Source organism: Schistocerca nitens, chromosome 5 (assembly GCF_023898315.1).
Source record: "Schistocerca nitens isolate TAMUIC-IGC-003100 chromosome 5, iqSchNite1.1, whole genome shotgun sequence".
Lineage (NCBI taxonomy): Eukaryota > Metazoa > Arthropoda > Insecta > Orthoptera > Acrididae > Schistocerca > Schistocerca nitens.
In genome coordinates this window covers 752,704,485-752,724,000 of record NC_064618.1, presented here as the reverse complement: position 1 = coordinate 752,724,000, position 19,516 = coordinate 752,704,485, and the positions used below count along the sequence as shown (strand labels likewise).

General features: G+C 44.0%; 1 protein-coding gene across 1 annotated transcript; it reads right to left on the bottom strand.

Moving 5' to 3' along the window:
• Positions 1-1,362: 1,362 nt before the first annotated feature.
• On the bottom strand, positions 1,363-1,728 carry LOC126260697 (uncharacterized). The gene has a single exon (XM_049958032.1). It carries the CDS (start codon positions 1,726-1,728, stop codon positions 1,363-1,365), a length of 366 nt encoding a protein of 121 aa, XP_049813989.1.
• Positions 1,729-19,516: the final 17,788 nt, after the last annotated feature.

Here is a 19,516-nt window from a genome sequence, read left to right as displayed (position 1 = left end):
AGGAAACGCTTAAACCCCCACACAATTGCCAATGCCTCCCTTTCAGTAATCGAATATTTCCTCTCCCAAGCATTTAAACTCCTGCTACCGAACACTATTGTTCTTACACTCTCACCATTTCCGCTCCTCTCTATTTGGTACAAATGTATTCCCAGTCCATAGTCAGAGCTGTCTGCTTCCAAATAAAAATCCTTGGAAAAATCCGGGTGGTACAATATGTCTGCACTATATAGTGGTTCCTTGATATTCTCAAACTCGGTTTGGCACTCTGCACTCCAATGCCACGTCATCCTCGCCTTGGTCAATTCCCTCATACTCGGGGCATTAAGTATGGATCCTTTGACAAATTTTCTATAAAACTCACAAACCCCAAAGAATGCTCGCAACTGCTTCTTACTATGGGGGGTCGGAAAATTTCTAATAGCCTCCATATTACTAGGATCAGGATAGATACCCCCCCTCTGATATTATATGGCCCAGGAATTTTATCCTTGATTTGCCAAATTCCGACTGCGGTTTAAAAAGCTTGCAAGACTGCATCCAATATATTCAAATGTTCTTCCCATGATTCACTTGCTATCAAGAGGTCATCCACATAGACCTTTTTAAGTAACTCCTCACCCACTATCTTACCCATCGCTCTTATGAATTCAGACACTGACACATTAAGCCCAAACGGCAACACTCTAAATTGATAGCACCTCCCTCCATAAGTAAATGCTGTATACTGGCGGGACTCTGTGGCCAATGGTATTTGCCAGTAACCAGCAGTTAAGTCGATACTACTAAGTACCTTCGCTCCTCGGAATTTTTGAATCAGTTCTTCTATAATCTCAGGCTTGTTCCGCTCCGGCTCGATGATCTTGTTCAATGTTCATGCATCCAAAACTATCCTCATCTTTCCATCCTTCTTATCAACAACAAATAGGGGGTTGTTATAGTGACTGTTGGTCCTTTCTATAACACCAAGGTCCATCATCCTCTGTATCTCTTCATCTACTGCTCTTCTTTTCGCCTGGGGAATAGAATACTGTTTTATATTGAATGGTTTATGGTTCTTTATCTTTAGCTTACACTCCACCTCTTTCATGACACCTGGCCATTGAGAAAATACCTTATGACGCTTGTATAACACTGTAGTTAATTTCCTCTTAATCTCCCAATCCAGGTGTGTCATTTCCTCCAATTTTTTACTGATCTTATCCTCTTTACGTCGATCCTCTCGTTCTAATCCCTCAAAGTACATCAACACTTCTTCTTCTAGTTGCTCTTCCCCGTATCCTATTGTGGGTTCCTCTTCATAACACAAACTTATCCTTTTGAATTCCTCCTCTTCTTTGATTGCACTACCCTCAGCAAACTTTAACCTCTTCTCTTCTCCCTTTCTTCTTTGACCTTGATAGTACTTTCATCAAAACTCACTACTGCATCAGCTTCATTCAGCCAATCCATTCCTAAAATAATTGATGTGTTCAGTCCAGCCACCACCAAAAATGTTGCCTCGTATTCTTCTCCCTCTATCTCGAAGGTAATCAACACTTGTTCTTTAATAGGTTTACTCCTCGCACCCAACACATTCACAATTCTCACTCCACTCACTGGGAAACTAGGCAAGCTAATGTTTGCTTTCAGTACCTGTTCATATAACCTCTTGGATATGGCACATGCTTCACTTCCTGTATCAACTAATGCCTCAATATTCAGTCCACATAGCTTGATCCCTATCATGGGTAGTATGGGTTCTTTGGGAATCCTACTTCTTTCCTCCAGTAGATCTCCTCTTAGATCTCCACCATTGTCGTGTCTTAGTAGGTTTATTCTGGTCCTTGTAGCTCTCACTCCTGACTGGACCTCATCTGGAGTGTCATTCAGTTTTCCGGTCTCTCCGCCTCTTCTATATGCACTGTGTCATTCATTCGCCTATCCCTTCCTCTCTCATGATCTCTTGGTTCTTTACTCCTTCTCCAATCATTTCTCCATTGCCGTTCACCACCATGGTTCCTATACCTATGGCCACCACCTCTTCCTCTATAATTAGACGAATTATCAAATGATTCCTTTGGTCACTACTTCCCTCTCGGTTTTGATCATTAGCTTGATTGTCTTCCTGTGATCGAACAGATTCCAACTGTTCCAGTATCTCCATCAAGGCCTCCCTATCTTTAATTAGGCTCCCGGATACAGTTTCTTGCATGTATTAAGTGACTTGCGGTGTAGTAGGTCCTCAAGGCTGCACACTGATGACTTTTGGACCAGTATTTCTTCAAGAATTCCCCTTCAAACTGATCATAACTAGTAGTCCCTTCCTTCTTCCTGACTCCCCAAGTGAAGGCCTCACCTTCCATCCTATCTATTGCAAATTGAATCTTGTCTGCGTCTTTGAAATGTGCTGGGAAAACTCCTTTTAACCATTTCATAAATATCACTGGGTGCAACCCTCCTTTCGGTTTAAACTTCTGCCCTGTATTATTTTGGACGTACCGATTATCACTGCTCATCAATTTAACGACTCTACCTTCCCCAATGGTTAAAGTGGCATTGCTAATTCGTTTATCAATTTCTTCTGTTTTGCTCTCCAATCGTTGCACTCCCTGTTGTAATTGCCTGACCTCCATTGCAACCCTCTTGTTATCCTCTTCTCGTTGCACGGCTATAGCATTTCTCAGATTGACAGCCAGTTGGTTTTGCCTATCTCCTATCCCCTTAATCGCATCATTGCATTGTTTCTGCATCTGCGTCACCTCGGCGATTCGATGATTGCAATTTGTTTCCACTTCAGTGGTCCTTTCTCCCAATTCGGCTTTAGTTTCTTTAATATCGTCTTCTATCTTTTTTGTTAACATTCCTTCCATCTTCTCCACTTCTCCCTGGACTTGGTCTATGCTCTTCTCTAGCTTACTCTCTCTCACGTTGATGGCCATCTTCAGTCGTTCTTGTAACTCCTGTATTTCCTTCTTCAGATTGTATTCTATCTTCATTTGCGATGTTTTGATGTCTTGCGCTAGAGTTTTCTTAAATGATTTTTCTAAGCTTTCTTTGGTTTCTTAAAAATCTTCCTTTAATGAATTGAGGAACATTTCTTCCCTTTCTCTAGTTTCTTGTAAACCTTTCTCTAATGATTTGCAGAATATTTCTTCCCTTTCTCTAGTTTCTTGTAAACCTTCCTCTAATGAGTTGAGGAATATTTCTTCCCTCACTTTTGTTGCCTTGGTTTCCTTTAACAAGTCTGCTAACATCAACCGTATATCCTCACCCACTGAAACTGACTTATCTCTCGTCGTTTGCCCCGGTGTCTCGGGGTAACTAGTTGAATGTGCTAATGGGCTTTCTAATGACAATCCATAATCACTGATTCCTGAATCATCTCTGTCTTCCTGTCTTATCCCTTTCCTTTCAACTACTGATTCACAAACCTGTTTATCTTCAGTAGACATGTTTGGTTTATTTTTAATGCACAGGTAAGTAATATAAAATAACCTCTAGCAACCCAAAACACTCCTAATTACCGCTAAACTAATCAAACTAACTGTAGTATCTTCAGTTAATCCCAAAATTGATACAATACGTATGAGTACTGAACATAACGACTCTCAAAACCTAATAATTTCAAATATCAATTTCCACATACACAGTTTATGTAAAATGTTTTAAATAAGACAAATCACACCATTAATTAAATCTATAAATGTAAAATCTCCAAAAACCATGAGCATATCTGTATAATCACCATTTAGACAGCACAGTATGCATAAATAAGTATGCTATATTTCAGAGTATGTTTCGCAAACTTTTCGGAAATTACTGTAATTAGGCACTTGTCCTAAGGTAAAACACAGTTTAAAACTGTTTATTTATCATGACGACATTATACTGCAATTTAATGTTATGCTAACCAGTTGTCTTCACTCACCAACTGACGTTACCACGAGTCGCGATGTTTTGACGTTTGAAGTGGGCATGGCGCTGTACTGCCGCCGGAGCCGCATGAAGTCGCGCTGAAGATCTGTGGCGAGTCGTCGTAGTTCTCAGTTGGCTGCTCCGTGGCGCTGCAGGCGGGCATAGTTTGTAGTTCGGCCGCTAGATGCCGGGTTGGCGCTCGGTGTCTCGAAGTCGCACAGATCGCTGTCAGTGTAGTGCATCTGCACCTGACCTACTCCTTGCACAGGTCAGAAATACAGGTTTTACATTATGTGGCATATAAAAACAAACGTTTAGGAGGAACAATTGGTAAGGGAAAGACACGCCAATCTGTGTACGGGCATCGATGAGCAGACTTGAGGACGTCTGTCTTCGTGGCCGTAGCGGAATACTTGTCAATTGTTTGTCTTATCGTGCGTATCCGACGTTATAAAGTGGTTCACGAACTCACTCGTAATACTTCGAATCGGGGAAACCATTGGATTGTTTCACCGCTTTCGTTCGTACCTATAACAAACACCCGGTATAAAGCAGTACGGCTCTTTGGTTTTGAATACGTGTAATAACTATCACCTTCGTAGTTGGTATTTGGCATTATTTAGTGGCCCGCCCCTTTCTGTATCAGCTGGAACCCAAGGACAGATATATTACACCTCCAGAGATATTCGGCCCCACTGAAGACTTGCATCGACCAGTTGACTGCTAAATTGCTTAATTAAAGACACTTGTGCGAATGTGGGTAAGCAAGAAGGACCGTATCACCATCATAGAACCGAGGAAGCCCAAATGTAACTCTATAAAGGAGGATCCAATTACTTACGTTCACTTAAACAAAGAAGTGCTTTACAGCGAAACCGAATGGAATGAGTTATGTAGTACCGGTCATCAGCTATCAAGTGTAAAAAAAATACAATGGCTTAGACAATTTTACAAAATGTTCTTCTGTCGTGTAGAGAGGTACTTTTGGGTGGAAATGAATGAGAAAGAGATGTGCGACCAATGAAAAACGATTCTGAAACACGCATCAGTTTGCTACCGTCTTGGTTCCACTCTTCTGATGGCCCTCGGGACTCTGTTATGCGCCTTCTTTGTGCCATACTGCACGATCGGTGACTGTACAACAGCGATTGTGGATGTGGGGCTACCCTGCAAACACCAAGCCGTTTAACTGGTGCCATGATGTCACTGTTGACGTGGTTATCCGTTGACCAGACTGCCACTTTCCGTGCACAACACGGACTGTACGGACATTTGTTGACAGTTTGTACGATTATTCGGTGAATTAGGCACAACACCGGGAAATAGCGATTCGTTGCTTTAGTTTGGGACACCACTGTATTTCTGTCAGCCTTTGCTGGCTTACAGTTCTGAGGATAATAATTTTGTCATAAACTTCTCACGGTAATTCACCCTGTCCGACCTTCCCATTCATAACGAATCCTACTCTTGTTTTTTTTGCTGCTTTTGATATTACTTCATGTTCGTCTGACCAGAAATCCTTATTCCATTTCACTTTGCTCACTTCTGTTACGTCTAGATTGAACCTTTCCATTCCTCTTTCCAGTTTCTCTAGCTTTGTCTACCGTGTTCGAGCTACGCTCCGACTCATAGAAATTCACCTTTCCGTTGGTTATTGGATCTTCTTCTCTTGGTCACATCCGCATTGGCGGCACTCTCTCGCATATCTGAATGGAAGAGTAATTCGGAATACTTTGTTCATGCAGAAATCATCATGACGCTTTTCTAATTGCAGGCCACATGTTCTAAGAATACTTATTAAGTGTACGTTTGTGCTTCTCCACCTTCTTTAGCAGAGCCGTTGGCAGAACGAAGGCGACTCCTTACTCAATAAGTCGTTGGCCGCCAGTGATGACGATTTGTATTCAAAAAGCGTCGTGTGATCGAACCCGGAATACGGCATTTCGATTAGCAATCAAATAGGTTACCTCCTGACCACGTACGCTAGCTTATTTAGGTACCCTATACGTTTGCCTTATCATTATATTTTCAGCTCCGATGAAAATCGCTACTCCCCTTGGACGAACCTTCATTGTATATTTTGTGCTCAGAGCCATTTGAACCATTGTATATTTTGAGATACATTACTGGCCATTAAAATTGCTAGACCAAGAAGAAATGCAGATGATAAATGGGTATTAGTTGGACAAATATATTATACTACAAGTGACATATGATTACATTTTCACGTTGTTCGGGTGCATAGATCCTGAGACACCAGTACCCAGAACAACCACCTATGGCCGTAATAACGGCGTTGATTCGCCTGGGCATTGAGTCAAACAGAGCTTGGAAGGCATGTACAGATACAGCTGCCCATACAGCTTCAACACGATACCACAGTTCATCAAGAGTGACTGGCGTATTTTGACGAGCCAGTTGCTCGGCCACCATTGACCAGACGTTTTCTATTCGCGAGAGATCTGGAGAATGTGCTGTAACGTCCACTGTTCGAAGTGTCATCAACGCGAACAAGAGGTGACCGAGACGTGTAACCAATGGCACCCCATACCATCCCGCCGGGTGATACGCAAGTATGGTGACGACGGATACACGATTGCAATGTGCGTTCACCGCGATGTCGCCAAACACGGATGCGACTATCATGATGCTGTAAACAGAACCTGGATTCATCCGAAAAAATTACGTTTTGCCATTTGTGCACCCAGGTTCGTCGTTGAGTACACCATCGCAGGCGCTCCTGTCTGTGATGCAGCGTCAAGGGTAGCCACAGCCATGGTCCCCGAGTTGTAGTCCATGCTGCTGCAGACGTCGTCGAACTGTTCGTGCTGATGGTTGTTGTCTTGCAAACGTCCCCATCTGTTGACTCAGGGATCGAGACGTGGCTGCACGATCCGTTACAGCTATGTGGATAAGATGCCTGTCATCTCGACTGTTAGTGATGCCAGGCCGTTGGGATCCAGCGCGGCGTTCCGTATTACCCTACCGAACCCACCGATTCCACATTCTGCTAACAGTCATTGGATCTCGACCAACGCGAGAAGCAATGTCGCGATACGATAAACCGCAATCGCAAGAGGCTACAATCCGACTTTGATGGTACGTACTTCTCCTCCTTACACGAGGCGTCACACCAAAGTTTCACCAGGCAACGCCAGTCAACTGCTGTTTGTGTATGAGAAATCCGTTGGAAACTTTCCTCATGTCAGCACGATGTAGGTGTCGCCACCGACGCCAACTTTGTGTGAATGTTCTGAAAAGCTAGTCATTTGCATATCACAGCGTCATCTTCCCGCAAGTTAAATTTCGCGTCTGTAGCACGTCGTCTTTGTGGTGTAGCAATTTTAATGGTCAGTAGTGTAGTTGTCGCATTATGCATTGACAGTGCTGAAAATTTCGAGATTTATTACAACCAATAAACGGATTCTGAAAATGTACTTCTGTCGGCGGTTTCCTGTTATCCTATACAACTCTTCCGTATAGCTAAGCAACTAGTTGAACATCCGTAGCATTTAACATAGAGACAGCCGCTTTGTTTATGTGACTTGTTCCGCTGTAAATAGCCAGTTCTCTGCGTGTTCGCGCTATTGGCCTGCCGGTAGCCGGCAGAACGCCCTGGGGAAGACGTACTTAGCAGCGTTTCTCTGGCCGGGAGTGCCGCAGGCCAGGGACGCCTTTGATCTGCCGACCGCCAGGGCTATACTTGGGAGGGCGGGGGGTGGGAGGAGGGAGGCTGCTCCTTCCAGAAGCTCACCTCGCTCCTGGAGCGGCTCTTCAAAGCTGTCCCTGCTGCAGCGTTGTCGTAACATAAGATACAGCTCATAGAGCCGGTGCGAGGGAGATACTCTCAGGAAGGCGTGTACAAGGTGGCTATAATTAAACTTTCGCTACTTGACAGAGTATACAGGGAAAACTATTTACCGCTCGGGTACTCAATTTAATAGGAATGGAGTTCAGACTGTGGGCTGCAGAATTTGCATTGCTAGTAATGTTAGTATCAAGACTTGCCTTTAGGCGCCAGTGGGCGACATAGGGTTTAAACAGTACCGTCAGTGTCCGTTATTGTGGTAGACGGCCAACATGGGTCTTGCCAAGGCGAGCGGAGCCCTACTTGTAAGGCTGTTTTATCAAAACATCGGCGATGGAGCTGCTGCCCTTGGCGTTTACGGACGCGTTACAAAAATACGGAGAGGCCCTCTTTCTGCAGCCAGGGTTGAAGAATATGCTTCGGAATTTCGAAATAACGGGCGATTTGGGGCGTGCTACTAGGAGAAGCGTCGGCCAATGGCGCCACAAACTGTTGAAGAAATCCACTCTGTAGGAATCAGCATGGGTTTAGAAAAAGACGATCGTGTGAAACCCAGCTCGCGCTATTCGTCCAATGAACAGAGAGGGCCATAGACACGGGTTCCCAGGTAGATGCCCTGTTTCTTGACTTCCGCAAGGCGTTTGATACAATTCCCCACAGCCGTTTGATGAACAAAGTAAGAGCATATGGACTATCAGACCAGTTGTGTGATTGGATTGAAGAGTTCCTAGATAACAGAATGCAGCTTGTCATTCTGAATGGAGAGAAGTCTTCCGAAGTAAGAGTGATTTCAGGTGTGCCGCAGGGGAGTGTCGTAGGACCGTTGCATTTCACAATATATATAAATGACCTTGCGGATAACATCGGAAGTTCACTGAGCCTTTTTGCGGATGATGCTGTAGTATATCGAGAGGTTGTAACAATGGAAAATTGTACTGAAATGCAGGAGGATCTGCAACGAATTGATGCATGGTGCAGGGAATGGCAATTGAATCTCAATGTAGACAAGTGTTATGTGCTTCGAATACATAGAAAGTAAGATCCTTTATCATTTAGCAGGTCAGCAACTGGAAGCAGTCAATTTTATAAATTATCTGGGAGTAGGCATTACGAGTGATTTAAAATGGAATGACCATATAAAAAAACCGTCAGTAAAGCAGATGCCAGACTGAGATTCATTGGAAGAATCCTAAGGAAATCCAGTCCAAAAACAAAGGAAATAGGTTACAATACACTTGTTCGCCCACTGCTTGAATACTACTCACCAGTGTGGGATCCGTACCAGATAGGGTTGGTACTTAAGTAAATAAATTAGTGAAATCAAAGTGAAGTAGAAATTAGAATATAAATGAAAAACTTAGTTTAGTTTAGAGAGTTACATACTGGCAAACAGCGGGCAGAACAGCAGAGCAGAAGAGACAATGACCATGAAGTCAGCAAGTTCCACATAAGCGGACGCTGTCGATTCAGCCGTCAGGGCATCGCCCGACCGGCTCACGTGTTTCTCAGTTGTCAGATGTGAGCACGGGCCCTCGCCTACATTCCAAGAGCCAATGACCGACGTTAAGAAGATTCTTCGAGAAGCTTTACAACGTGACAGAAGAGGCAATGACCGTGAAGTCGTTCACCTCCAGTAAACTGAAGTGAATAAATACGCTGGCAAGCGGGAGTCCGTTGTTCGAGTCCGGGACACTGGCCTTCCCCCGCCGCGCCGCTCCGCTGGCCGACGCACAACACAGGCGGCCGCTTAGAGAAGAGAAACACTGGGACGCCACATCCAAGGTATCACCATCCGATGCACGACTTTGCTCGCAATAATTAAACGGGATATCTGATTAACTAAGATCTGAATTGCTTCCTCAGTAGAAACCGCTTGTGGTGCTGGCTCTGACTTTGTCATCATTTTACAAACTGTTAGTTACACAATCTTACTACACTGAATGAAAAGGATGTTTAAATATTTTCGACAAACTCTTAAAATCATGAGAGAATATACACTTCTAAAAAAAGAAAATATTACGACTGCTATGCAAACCTCCATCCTTTCACACATTAAACAATACTAACTGTGGACCTTTAGTGACTGTCATTCACACTTCATATTGAGCCAAGGGTTTTTGTCTGACACCAAATGTAACAGTTCGTCACTAAATGTAACTTGATTTTCTCTTTTGATGCTAGTCAATTGTCAGGATGAGCATTTCTGCAAAGGGCATTTGATTCTAAAGCATTATGTCAGGGTGAAAATAGTAAATTAATTAATTTTTCTCTCTTAACAACATGTGGGCAGGGTGGGTTCTTCCATGGCTCGGGTATGAGGTCGAATGAAACATCATTTTTACATAAGATAACTTTTATTGAAGATTTTTACAACTGTTTCCTTACTCGATGTTCTGGCTCGGAGAGCGGCAGCTGTGTCGTTTCCAAAGCCTTCTGCTGTGGCAGCGGCGGCGTCTGATTACGCGTGGCGGTGTGTATCTCGTGTCGCCGTCTCGCCCAGCTGACTAGAGACGCGCAGCGCGAGGTGACCCGTTTCATTATTGCGAGCCAAATCGTGCATCGGATGGTGATACCTTGGATGTGGCGTTCCAGTGTTTCTCTACTCTAAGCGGCCGCGTGTGTTGTGCGTTGGCCAGCGGAGTGGCGCGGCGGGGGAAGGCCAGTGTCCCGGACTCGAACAACGGACTCCCGCTTGCCAGTCTTCGGCTGTCAGATCTTCATCCCAGCTCACAGGTGACTGCTGATGTGAGGCCGTCTCCTTCCCATCCTCACGAGTCACCCAGGTACGTAAGAATCAGACTTCAAATACCTTTTAACTTCTGTCTTCTGGCGCCGAGGCTGCTGCTTGCTATTCCATTACAGCGGCGGACTTGGTGCGTCTGTGCATGATGTAGTCTCTTCTTGCATGACGGTCTTCAGCACCGAAACTGACTGAAAACTACTGCTACTCTCCTCTCTTTCTTCCTTCGTCCTCGGGCCCACTGCGTCTCGCGTATTTATTCACTTCAGTTTACTGGAGGTGAACGACTTCACAGTCATTGCCTCTTCTGTCACGTTGTAAAGCTTCTCGAAGAATCTTCTTAACATCGGTCATTGGCTCTTGGAATGTAGGCGAGGGCCTTTGCTCACATGTGACAACTGAGAAACACGTGAGCTGGTCGGGCGATGCCCTGACGGCTGAATCGACAGCGTCCGCTTATGTGGAACATGCTGACTTCATGGTCATTGTCTCTTCTGCTCTGCTGTTCTGCCCGCTGTTTGCCAGTATGTAACTCTCTAAACTAAACTAAGTTTTTCATTTATATTCTAATTTCTACTTCACTTTGATTTCACTAATTTAGTTACTTAAGTACCATTCAACAATAGAAGAGATAGAGAAGATCCAACGGAGAGCAGCGCGCTTCATTACAGGATCATCTTCCAGTGGAAGACTCTTCAAGAGAGACGCTCAGTAGCTCGGTACGGGCTTTTGTTGAAGTTTCGAGAACACACCTTCAACGAGGAGTCAAGCAGTATATTGCTCCCTCTTACGTATACCTCGCAAAGAGAACATGAGGATAAAATTAGAAAGATTAGAGCCCACACAGAGGCATACCGACAATCTTTCTTTCCACAAACAATACGAAACTGGAATAGAAGGAAAACCGATGGAGGCACTCAAGGTACCCTCCGCCACACACCGTCAGGTGGCTTGCGGAGTATGGATGCAGATGTAGATGTAGAAGTTAATGTTGCCATTGATGCAGATGCTGGGCGCAATGTGCGATCTTCAAGCAGTGCACGGGCTAAGTTACGACTGCTGAACATTACATGGTCAACTGTCCGAAAAGTGCTGCGAAATGGTAGCCGTACAAACCTCCAGGCTGTCGCGGATGTAGTTAGTCGTCACGTTGAGCAACGGTGTTAACCTGGAACGTAAACATAGTAAACAATTAACAAATGATACACTCTCACGTGGAAATTAAAATGCGTTTATTTCAATAGTTTATTCCTTATTTCTCTTCCGCATGTGCTTAAAAATGTTTCATTGCTCTCTGATCGTACGTTTTTCGTGAGGCTCCCCTCAAGTAGCGAAAATATAACTATAAGCACTCCGTCTTCAGGCCACAAGTCGCCCATCGGGACCATCCTACCGCCGTGTCATCCTCAAATGAGGATGCGGATGGGAGGGGCGTGCGGTCAGCACACTGCTCTCCCGGTCGTTATGATGGTTTTCTGTTACCGGAGCCGCTACTATTCGGTCGAGTAGCTCCTCAATTGGCATCATGAGGCTGAGTGCACCCCGAGAAATGGCAACAGTGCATGGCAGAGAGGATGGTCACCCATCGAAGTGCCGGCCACGGCCGACAGCGCTTAAATTCGGTGATCTGACTGGAACCGGTGTATCTACGGCGGCAAAGCCGTTGCCTAAAATGTAACTATAACCTAAACTCATGTTACAAAATTTTACCTTCTTCAGAGACAGAGCTGTATACGTTGTAGATCTGGTATCAGACTGTCACGTGACTTCTGATATATAACATGGCATTGACATGGTGTGAATGAGGCAGCCAACTGCGAGGAGTATACGCAGTAAGACAGGTCGACGTGGAGATGTTGTCTCTGGACGTTCCCATGGCAATACTGTGAACGAAGCTCTCCGATTTGTTGGTGTATCTACGCGGATGGTGCTTCGTGACTACAATGAACAGTGATCAGAAAAAGATAAAACCGACGAGTACGGGAAACGACCACAACGCCTTATTAATGACAATCGATTTAAACACCGGGAGGAATTGCTGGTGTCATTGAATGCAGATATCTCCTCGCTTCTTCCCCAGCGAACATTATGAAGAGATATCTGTGATACGCCAGCTGAACACGCTGGGCAGAACAAGTAATTAGGATTGTGGAATGGGCCAAATAAGGTTGGGGTCAGATTCACCTTCTCATTGTAATTTATTGTTATTTAGTAACACTCTTACAACCAAAGCGGCACATAGCCGGCCCTTTACCGAATGCAACTCTTTCACGGCTGAAGGCCTCCAAACAAGAAGTCTTAACAAATCAAGAAGATAAAAATCCAATTAAGATAGCAATAAAATAATTTTAAAACTCACAGCAATGTAGATAGAACAATCATACGCAAGGTTCAATACAAATGGTTGAAGGCCACGATTAAATTTCAAAATTTTAAAATATATTACCATAATGTTTTAAAGAAAGAAGGCCGCAATGTTTAAGCTTGAAAGATAAATTTAATAATTAATTTTGCAAAATTTTTAAGACATAAAGGAAAAATAACCATAAGCCTTAAATTTTAAGTAGCTGAAATCAGATAATTAAACACCGCTGGCACTCAGAAGCCTCCAGGGAGGTCGGTCTGCCCTCGTTCACTTAGGCGAGACAGGTGATGAGCCCAACTACACTTGATCCGTTGGAACCCAAACAGGGGACAGCCACGGACCGACCGACACTACGACTTGCTTCCCGTCAGTCAGTACATGAGAACTCAAACAGCAAAAGATTAGAAACGTGATAATCCACAATGGAGTATGCATTAGCTGTCAAAATTACACACCATGTTGGGCAGCGACAACATGTGAGGAAAGGTCGCTGCCTGAAATTACGTTTGTGGCCAGGACAGGTAACCAAAACACCAATGGCCACCAGGCAGAAAATTCCACAGGTGCACTCGAATTGTAGTCAATCAAAATATTTAATTGCATCGCATGGCGGCTAAATTTGAGCAGTAGAAACACTAGGTGTTGCTCACAGGGAAACCTCTCCAACAGCAAACCATCGAAACGAACCAGCACAACATGAATGGATGTGGCTTGGGTAGTTGAAACCATTACTCAACTTTGACGTTTTGGGTCGGTGAATCACGAAGCCCGTAGCGATCGGAGAGCTCCACACACGCTCCGACACTGCACATGGACCGCCAGCGGACCCAGACGACAGCACCGCGCGGAGAACTTCCCTCGTCCGCAACCACCCACCGACTCCTCTCAGAATGCCGACAACATCTAAAGTAGTCGTCAGTGAAAGTAACGCCAACTACAGACAACTTGACAAACACTTGCACAAAGAGCTGAACGGTACCCTACAGTAACTAAGCACACACGAAGACAAATCGGTAGTCGATGCACACACACACACACACACACAAACACAGCCGTCTCATGAAAGATCGGCGAGCCAAAACGCATCGTCCGGTAGGACGGCTGACCGACGATCCACCGAGACCGTGGCCCGGCTCAAGTGACACGTGGCGGCAATGGTCGCGCGAGCCATGTCAACGCAGACCTCACTACTGCTCCAACCCGACTGCACTAGTAGTGCCGCATTGCACCTCCCCGAGTGGGAGGTCCAGACTGCGCTGCAGACACGTTCCAACTCACTGCCAGACCCGAACTCGCAACCCAAACTCCTAACGACAGACAACGAACGGGAAGTAATAGCAAAAAAATGGCTCTGAGCACTATGGGACTTAACATCTATGGTCATCAGTCCCCTAGAACTTAGAACTACTTAAACCTAACTAACCTAAGGACAGCACACAACACCCAGTCATCACGAGGCAGAGAAAATCCCTGACCCCGCCGGGAATCGAACCCGGGAACCCGGGCGTGGGAAGCGAGAACGCTACCGCACGACCACGAGACGCGAACGGAAGTAATAGCAGTCGAGTAAAGATACTAAGAGAGGGGATATATCGATACGCGGTGCTAGCGCCGGTCACGGTCAGGCAAACGTAGTGAGGTGGAAGTACGGTAAAAACAGGGTGTAAAATACATGATGGCGGGCACATGAGCCACGCACGGCTCAGTCTGTGTGTCAAATGAATCGCTACTGACACTGGTTCAAATGGTTCAAATGGCTCTGAGTACTATGGGACTTAACTCCTGAGGTCATCAGTCCCCTAGAACTTAGAACTACTTAAACCTAACTAACCTAAGGACATCACACGCATCCATGCCCCGGCAGGATTCGAATCTGCGACCGTAGCGGTCGCGCGGTTCCAGACTGTAGCGCCTAGAACCGCTCGGCCACTTACGCCGGCGCTACTGACAATGTTACGCACCAGTAGTCAAACGTGTGTTATTTTACCACATGTTTCAGGACTACATTATCCCGTTATAAAGTGCTATATAACAAGGAAACAAACAAATACATCACAGTACTACGTATATATACTGACAGCTATAAAATATTTATATCGCCCTGTAGTACACAATGGCGCACATAAAACTGGCCCATGCGGTGAAAGGAATATAAATGAAGAAAAATCAACGTACATCATCGCTTTCTTACATTTTTATTGTACAGTTTCATTATTAACTATGTAATTAACAGTTTAAGTAATATATTTGCTTTTATTAGTTTAACAAGCATATTTTAAAAAGGAATTTAAAGATTTTGTTCAAAATGTTCTCCGCTAACATTCAAGCAAAATTTTTCACGTCGAAGAATGTTAAGGAAAATACTTTTCAGCACTCTATGAGGAATGCTCGAAATTTCTGCACAAATGTTGCTTTTTAATATGTCAAGTGTTCTGGAATTGTTGCGGTAGACTCTAGCCTTTATAAATCCCCAGAGGTAAAAGTCACATGGTGAGAAGTCGGGATAGCGGGGTCGCCACAATCCCTTACTATTGGTCATCTCTTCTGTAAGACCAGTATGTATACGATCTAAGGACAAATCCGACGTATGAGAAGTTGCCCATCTTGCTGGAAATATGCACAACATTTTTCGTTTGGAGTTAACAGAGCCGAAAATTCATTGTAGAGTGGCAAGTAAACATTTTCGTTGACAGTTTAGTTGAAGAACAATGGCCCGATTATTCTGTTACCAGATACAGCATGCCATACACCAAATTTTTAATCGTGTAACAGCTTTTGCAGTATGCCATGGGGATTCTCTGTAGCCCAGTGTCTGGCGTTTTGTGAATTCACGTAACCCGACAGATGAAACCAAGCTTTATCCGTCGAAAAAAGGAGGAACGGATAAAGATGTCCTCCAGCGACATTTTCCAGCAACCAATTATAGTAATGTGTACGCTTACCCTTGCCCGCTTCTGTTATTTCAAATGGTTCAAATGGCTCTGAGCACTATGGGACTCAACTGCTGAGGTCATAAGTCCCCTAGAACTTAGAACTACTTAAACCTAACTAACCTAAGGACATCACACACATCCATGCCCGAGGCAGGATTCGAACCTGCGACCGTAGCAGTCGCACGGTTCCGGACTGCGCGCCTAGAACCGCGAGACCACCGCGGCCGGCTTTCTGTTATTTACTGAACAACACGCACACGGTAATATTTCATTTTTAAGCCATGAAGGATGCGTTGACGTAACCTGTGAGATATTCCACATTGCTGTGTTGACTTGTAGGGACTTCTTTCAGTGTGTGCCGTCACGTTTGCCACAACTTCAGGTGTACGTACAGTTGGCGCCTTATTTCCCTTTGAATTAACAACACTGCCTGCCGAACGCCACTTTCCCACTAGCTCCTGAGTCGTTGAGTTTGCAGGAATATTACTTTCAGGAAAGTTTTCATGAAAAGTGTCACGAACAACTTTAATGGATTCAGACCGCACATATCCTTCAACAATGAACACACGTTCTTCAATGGAGTAAGGCATGACAATGAAGTACACGGTTTATAACGACTACTTTCCGTATGAACTACCCACACGCTACTGCTGTTGTAAGGTGGCAAAGAAACTGACAAGATGGTAATGCTACTCCCGCGCGTTCGCATTCCAGTTCTGGCCTGTTTTATCTGCGCCACTGTGTACAACATACCTTAAAACTTCTGTTCCACAAGGTACCGTCAAATGTAAAAACCCACCAGCAAAACCGACACCTACTTTCCCCATCCAGTTTCCACTGTGCTAGTCTTATGCTCCAGCATCCGCTCCAGCTGTTTGTCCATCCTTAATGCAATTTTCACCCCTTTGCTCTTAAATAAGAAGATAATTTCTCTGCCTATTTTAGCAATGTTTTCTTTGGGAAGCAGCAACCTACTTGTTCGAATTACAAACGTTGGGTTTAATGTTTCCTGGTTGTTGTTCTTTGACGACTCACAAATTGCAACAACGGTGTTTCAATGATTTTTAGAAATTACTACTGCTTTACATATAATGCTCATAGGTTTTATGACAGCCAGTAGCATCATTGGAGGCTGTGACATATGTGTTGCAGGAAAGTACTGTCATTGGTAGGTAAAAGCGGCTGCCTTTCGTTTACGACTGAGTCTTGATAATGAGACACACCAACATGAAGTACACTAGGAAGAGTTTTATATTTGACAATGCATGTTTACTTCTTGGGTTTTTGCTTCTGACGATGCCTAATCGCATAGAAATTGCAATGTATGTTACACTACAGGACAGTATAAACATTTTATGGTTATCAATGTGTGTACCACTGTGATCTATTGATTTGTTTTCTTATTTTATAGCACTTGATAATGGGATAAAGTAGACCCGACGCATGTGGTAAGAATATCATACGTTTGCCAGCTGGTGCAAAACATTCTGAGTACCGACTACGAAGGGAACTACGTGCAGTTATCATTAGGACTCGCGTACTTCGTAAGAAGACTGTTCACAGCGGTTCATAAGGCTGCACTTCAAACAACCAAAGAACAAAGGAAATTGACAGTGACTGATTGAGGCGCGATTCCACTTTTCAAATAATTCGAGACGTTGAATTCACAGAGAGCCCAATGATGCGTTTAATCTTTAGTGCTTGTAACTAAGATCTGCTCTGTCTTCTACACGCTCATGGTGAGGATGATGTGGACATATCCGTCATACAGTGGTAGGATCGGCTTTTTGCAGCTACCTATATGGTGGTGTAGGTTAAGAACCCAGATATCACACCATGAAGCCATTCAGCCTGTTGGGAGTAAACGCCGAAAAATAATTTAGCCTAGCCCTCTAGAGCATTGTACTTAATGTTGTTCTTCCGTTTGCTGTTGTAGTGTAATAGGTAGTGTACGAGACTCGGAGACTCAACGTAATGGGTTCGGGTCCTGTTACGTTCTTCAAGTTTTTATTTTTTATTGAAATAATTTCCATCATTATTTTTTTCAGTTTTTCGGTTCAAATGCAATTATTTTAGTTTTTTTAATCCTTTGACATGTCACTTAAACCACTGAATTAACTTTTGTATTTGATCTCTTTTTTCCAGTGGGCTCAAAATTGTTGGTTGATTTGCAATTACCAATCACAAATCAGTTATTTCTTTTATTGTTCTGTGTTTTCCCCTTACAGTTATGCTATGTGTGTGCGGCATTTAAAATGTGGGATAATGCAGATTCGTCAATCAGCAAATGTCACGACGAAATAATGGATAAATTTGATAAAGAAATGAAAAGAACTAACACAAATGCCTTACTCTACGCACTTTCTGTTTATGAGGAGAGATTTCTCCTTTTTGTAAGCCCTCTTGATTTTATAAGTGGAAAAGCAATAGACATGGGCGAACGAATCGCAGAGGAAACGATTCGATCCATGATCGAGAGTGTTATTGTTGAGGAGGAATACCTCGTTTTAAACGGCGAGACTGATGAAGAGGTAAGCCTTTCCATACTACTACCCCCCCCCCCCATGAACCATGGACCTTGCAGTTGGTGGGGAGGCTTGCGTGCCTCAGCGATACAGATGGTCGTACCGTAGGTGCAACCACAATGGTGGGGGGGGGGGGGGGTATCTGTTGAGAGCCAGACAAACGTGTGGTTCCTGAAGAGGGGCAGCAGCCTTTTCAGTGGGTGCAGGGGCAACAGTCTGAATGATCTGTCCTTGTAACACTAACCAAAACGGCCTTGCTGTGCTGGTACTGTGAACGGCTGAAAGCAAGGGGAAACTACAGCCGTAATTTTTCCCGAGGGCATGCAAGCTTTACTGTATGGTGATATGATAATAGTGGCCTCTTGGGTAAAATATTCCGGAGGTAAAATAGTACCCCATTCGGATCTCCGAGCAGGGACTACTCAAGAGAAAGAAAACTGGCGTTCTACGGATCGGTGGAATGTCAGATCCCTTAATCGGGCAGATAGGTTAGAAAATTTAAGAAGGGAAATGGATGGGTTAAAGTTAGATATAGTGGGAATTAGTGAGGTTCGGTGGCAGGTGGAACAAGACTTTTGGTCTGGTGAATACAGGGTTATAAATACAAAATCAAATATAGGTAATGGAGGTGTAGGTTTAATAATGAATAAAAAAATAAGAGTGCGGGTAAGCTACTACAAACAGCATAGTGAACGCATTACTGTGGCCAAGATAGACACGAAGGTCACGCCTACTACAGTAGTACAAGTTTATATGCCAACTAGCTCTGCAGATGAAGAAATTGATGAAATGGATGATGAGATAAAAGAAATTATTCAGGTAGTGAAGGGAGACGAAAATTTAATAGTCATAGGTGACTGGAATTCGAGAGTAGGAAAAGAGAGAGAAGGAAACATAGTGGGTGAATATGGATTGGGGGAGAGAAATGCAAGAGGAAGCAGTCTGGTAGAATTTTGCACAGAGCATAACTTAATCATAACTAACACTTGGTTCAAGAATCATAAAAGAAGGTTGTATACATGGAAGAATCCTGGAGATACTAGAAGATATCAGATAGATTATATAATGGTAAGACAGAGATTTAGGAACTAGGTTTTAAATTGTAAGACATTTCCAGGGGCAGATGTGGACCCTGACCACAATCTATTGCTTATGAACTGTAGATTAAAACTGAAGAAACTGCAAAAAGGTGGCAATTTAAGAAGATGGGACCTGGATAAACTGACTAAACCAGAGGTTGCACAGAGT

Coding starts and splice junctions, on each gene's coding strand:
- LOC126260697 (XM_049958032.1), bottom strand. CDS start 1,728: ATGATAGGGATCAAGCTATGTGGACTGAATATTGAGGCATTAGTTGAT.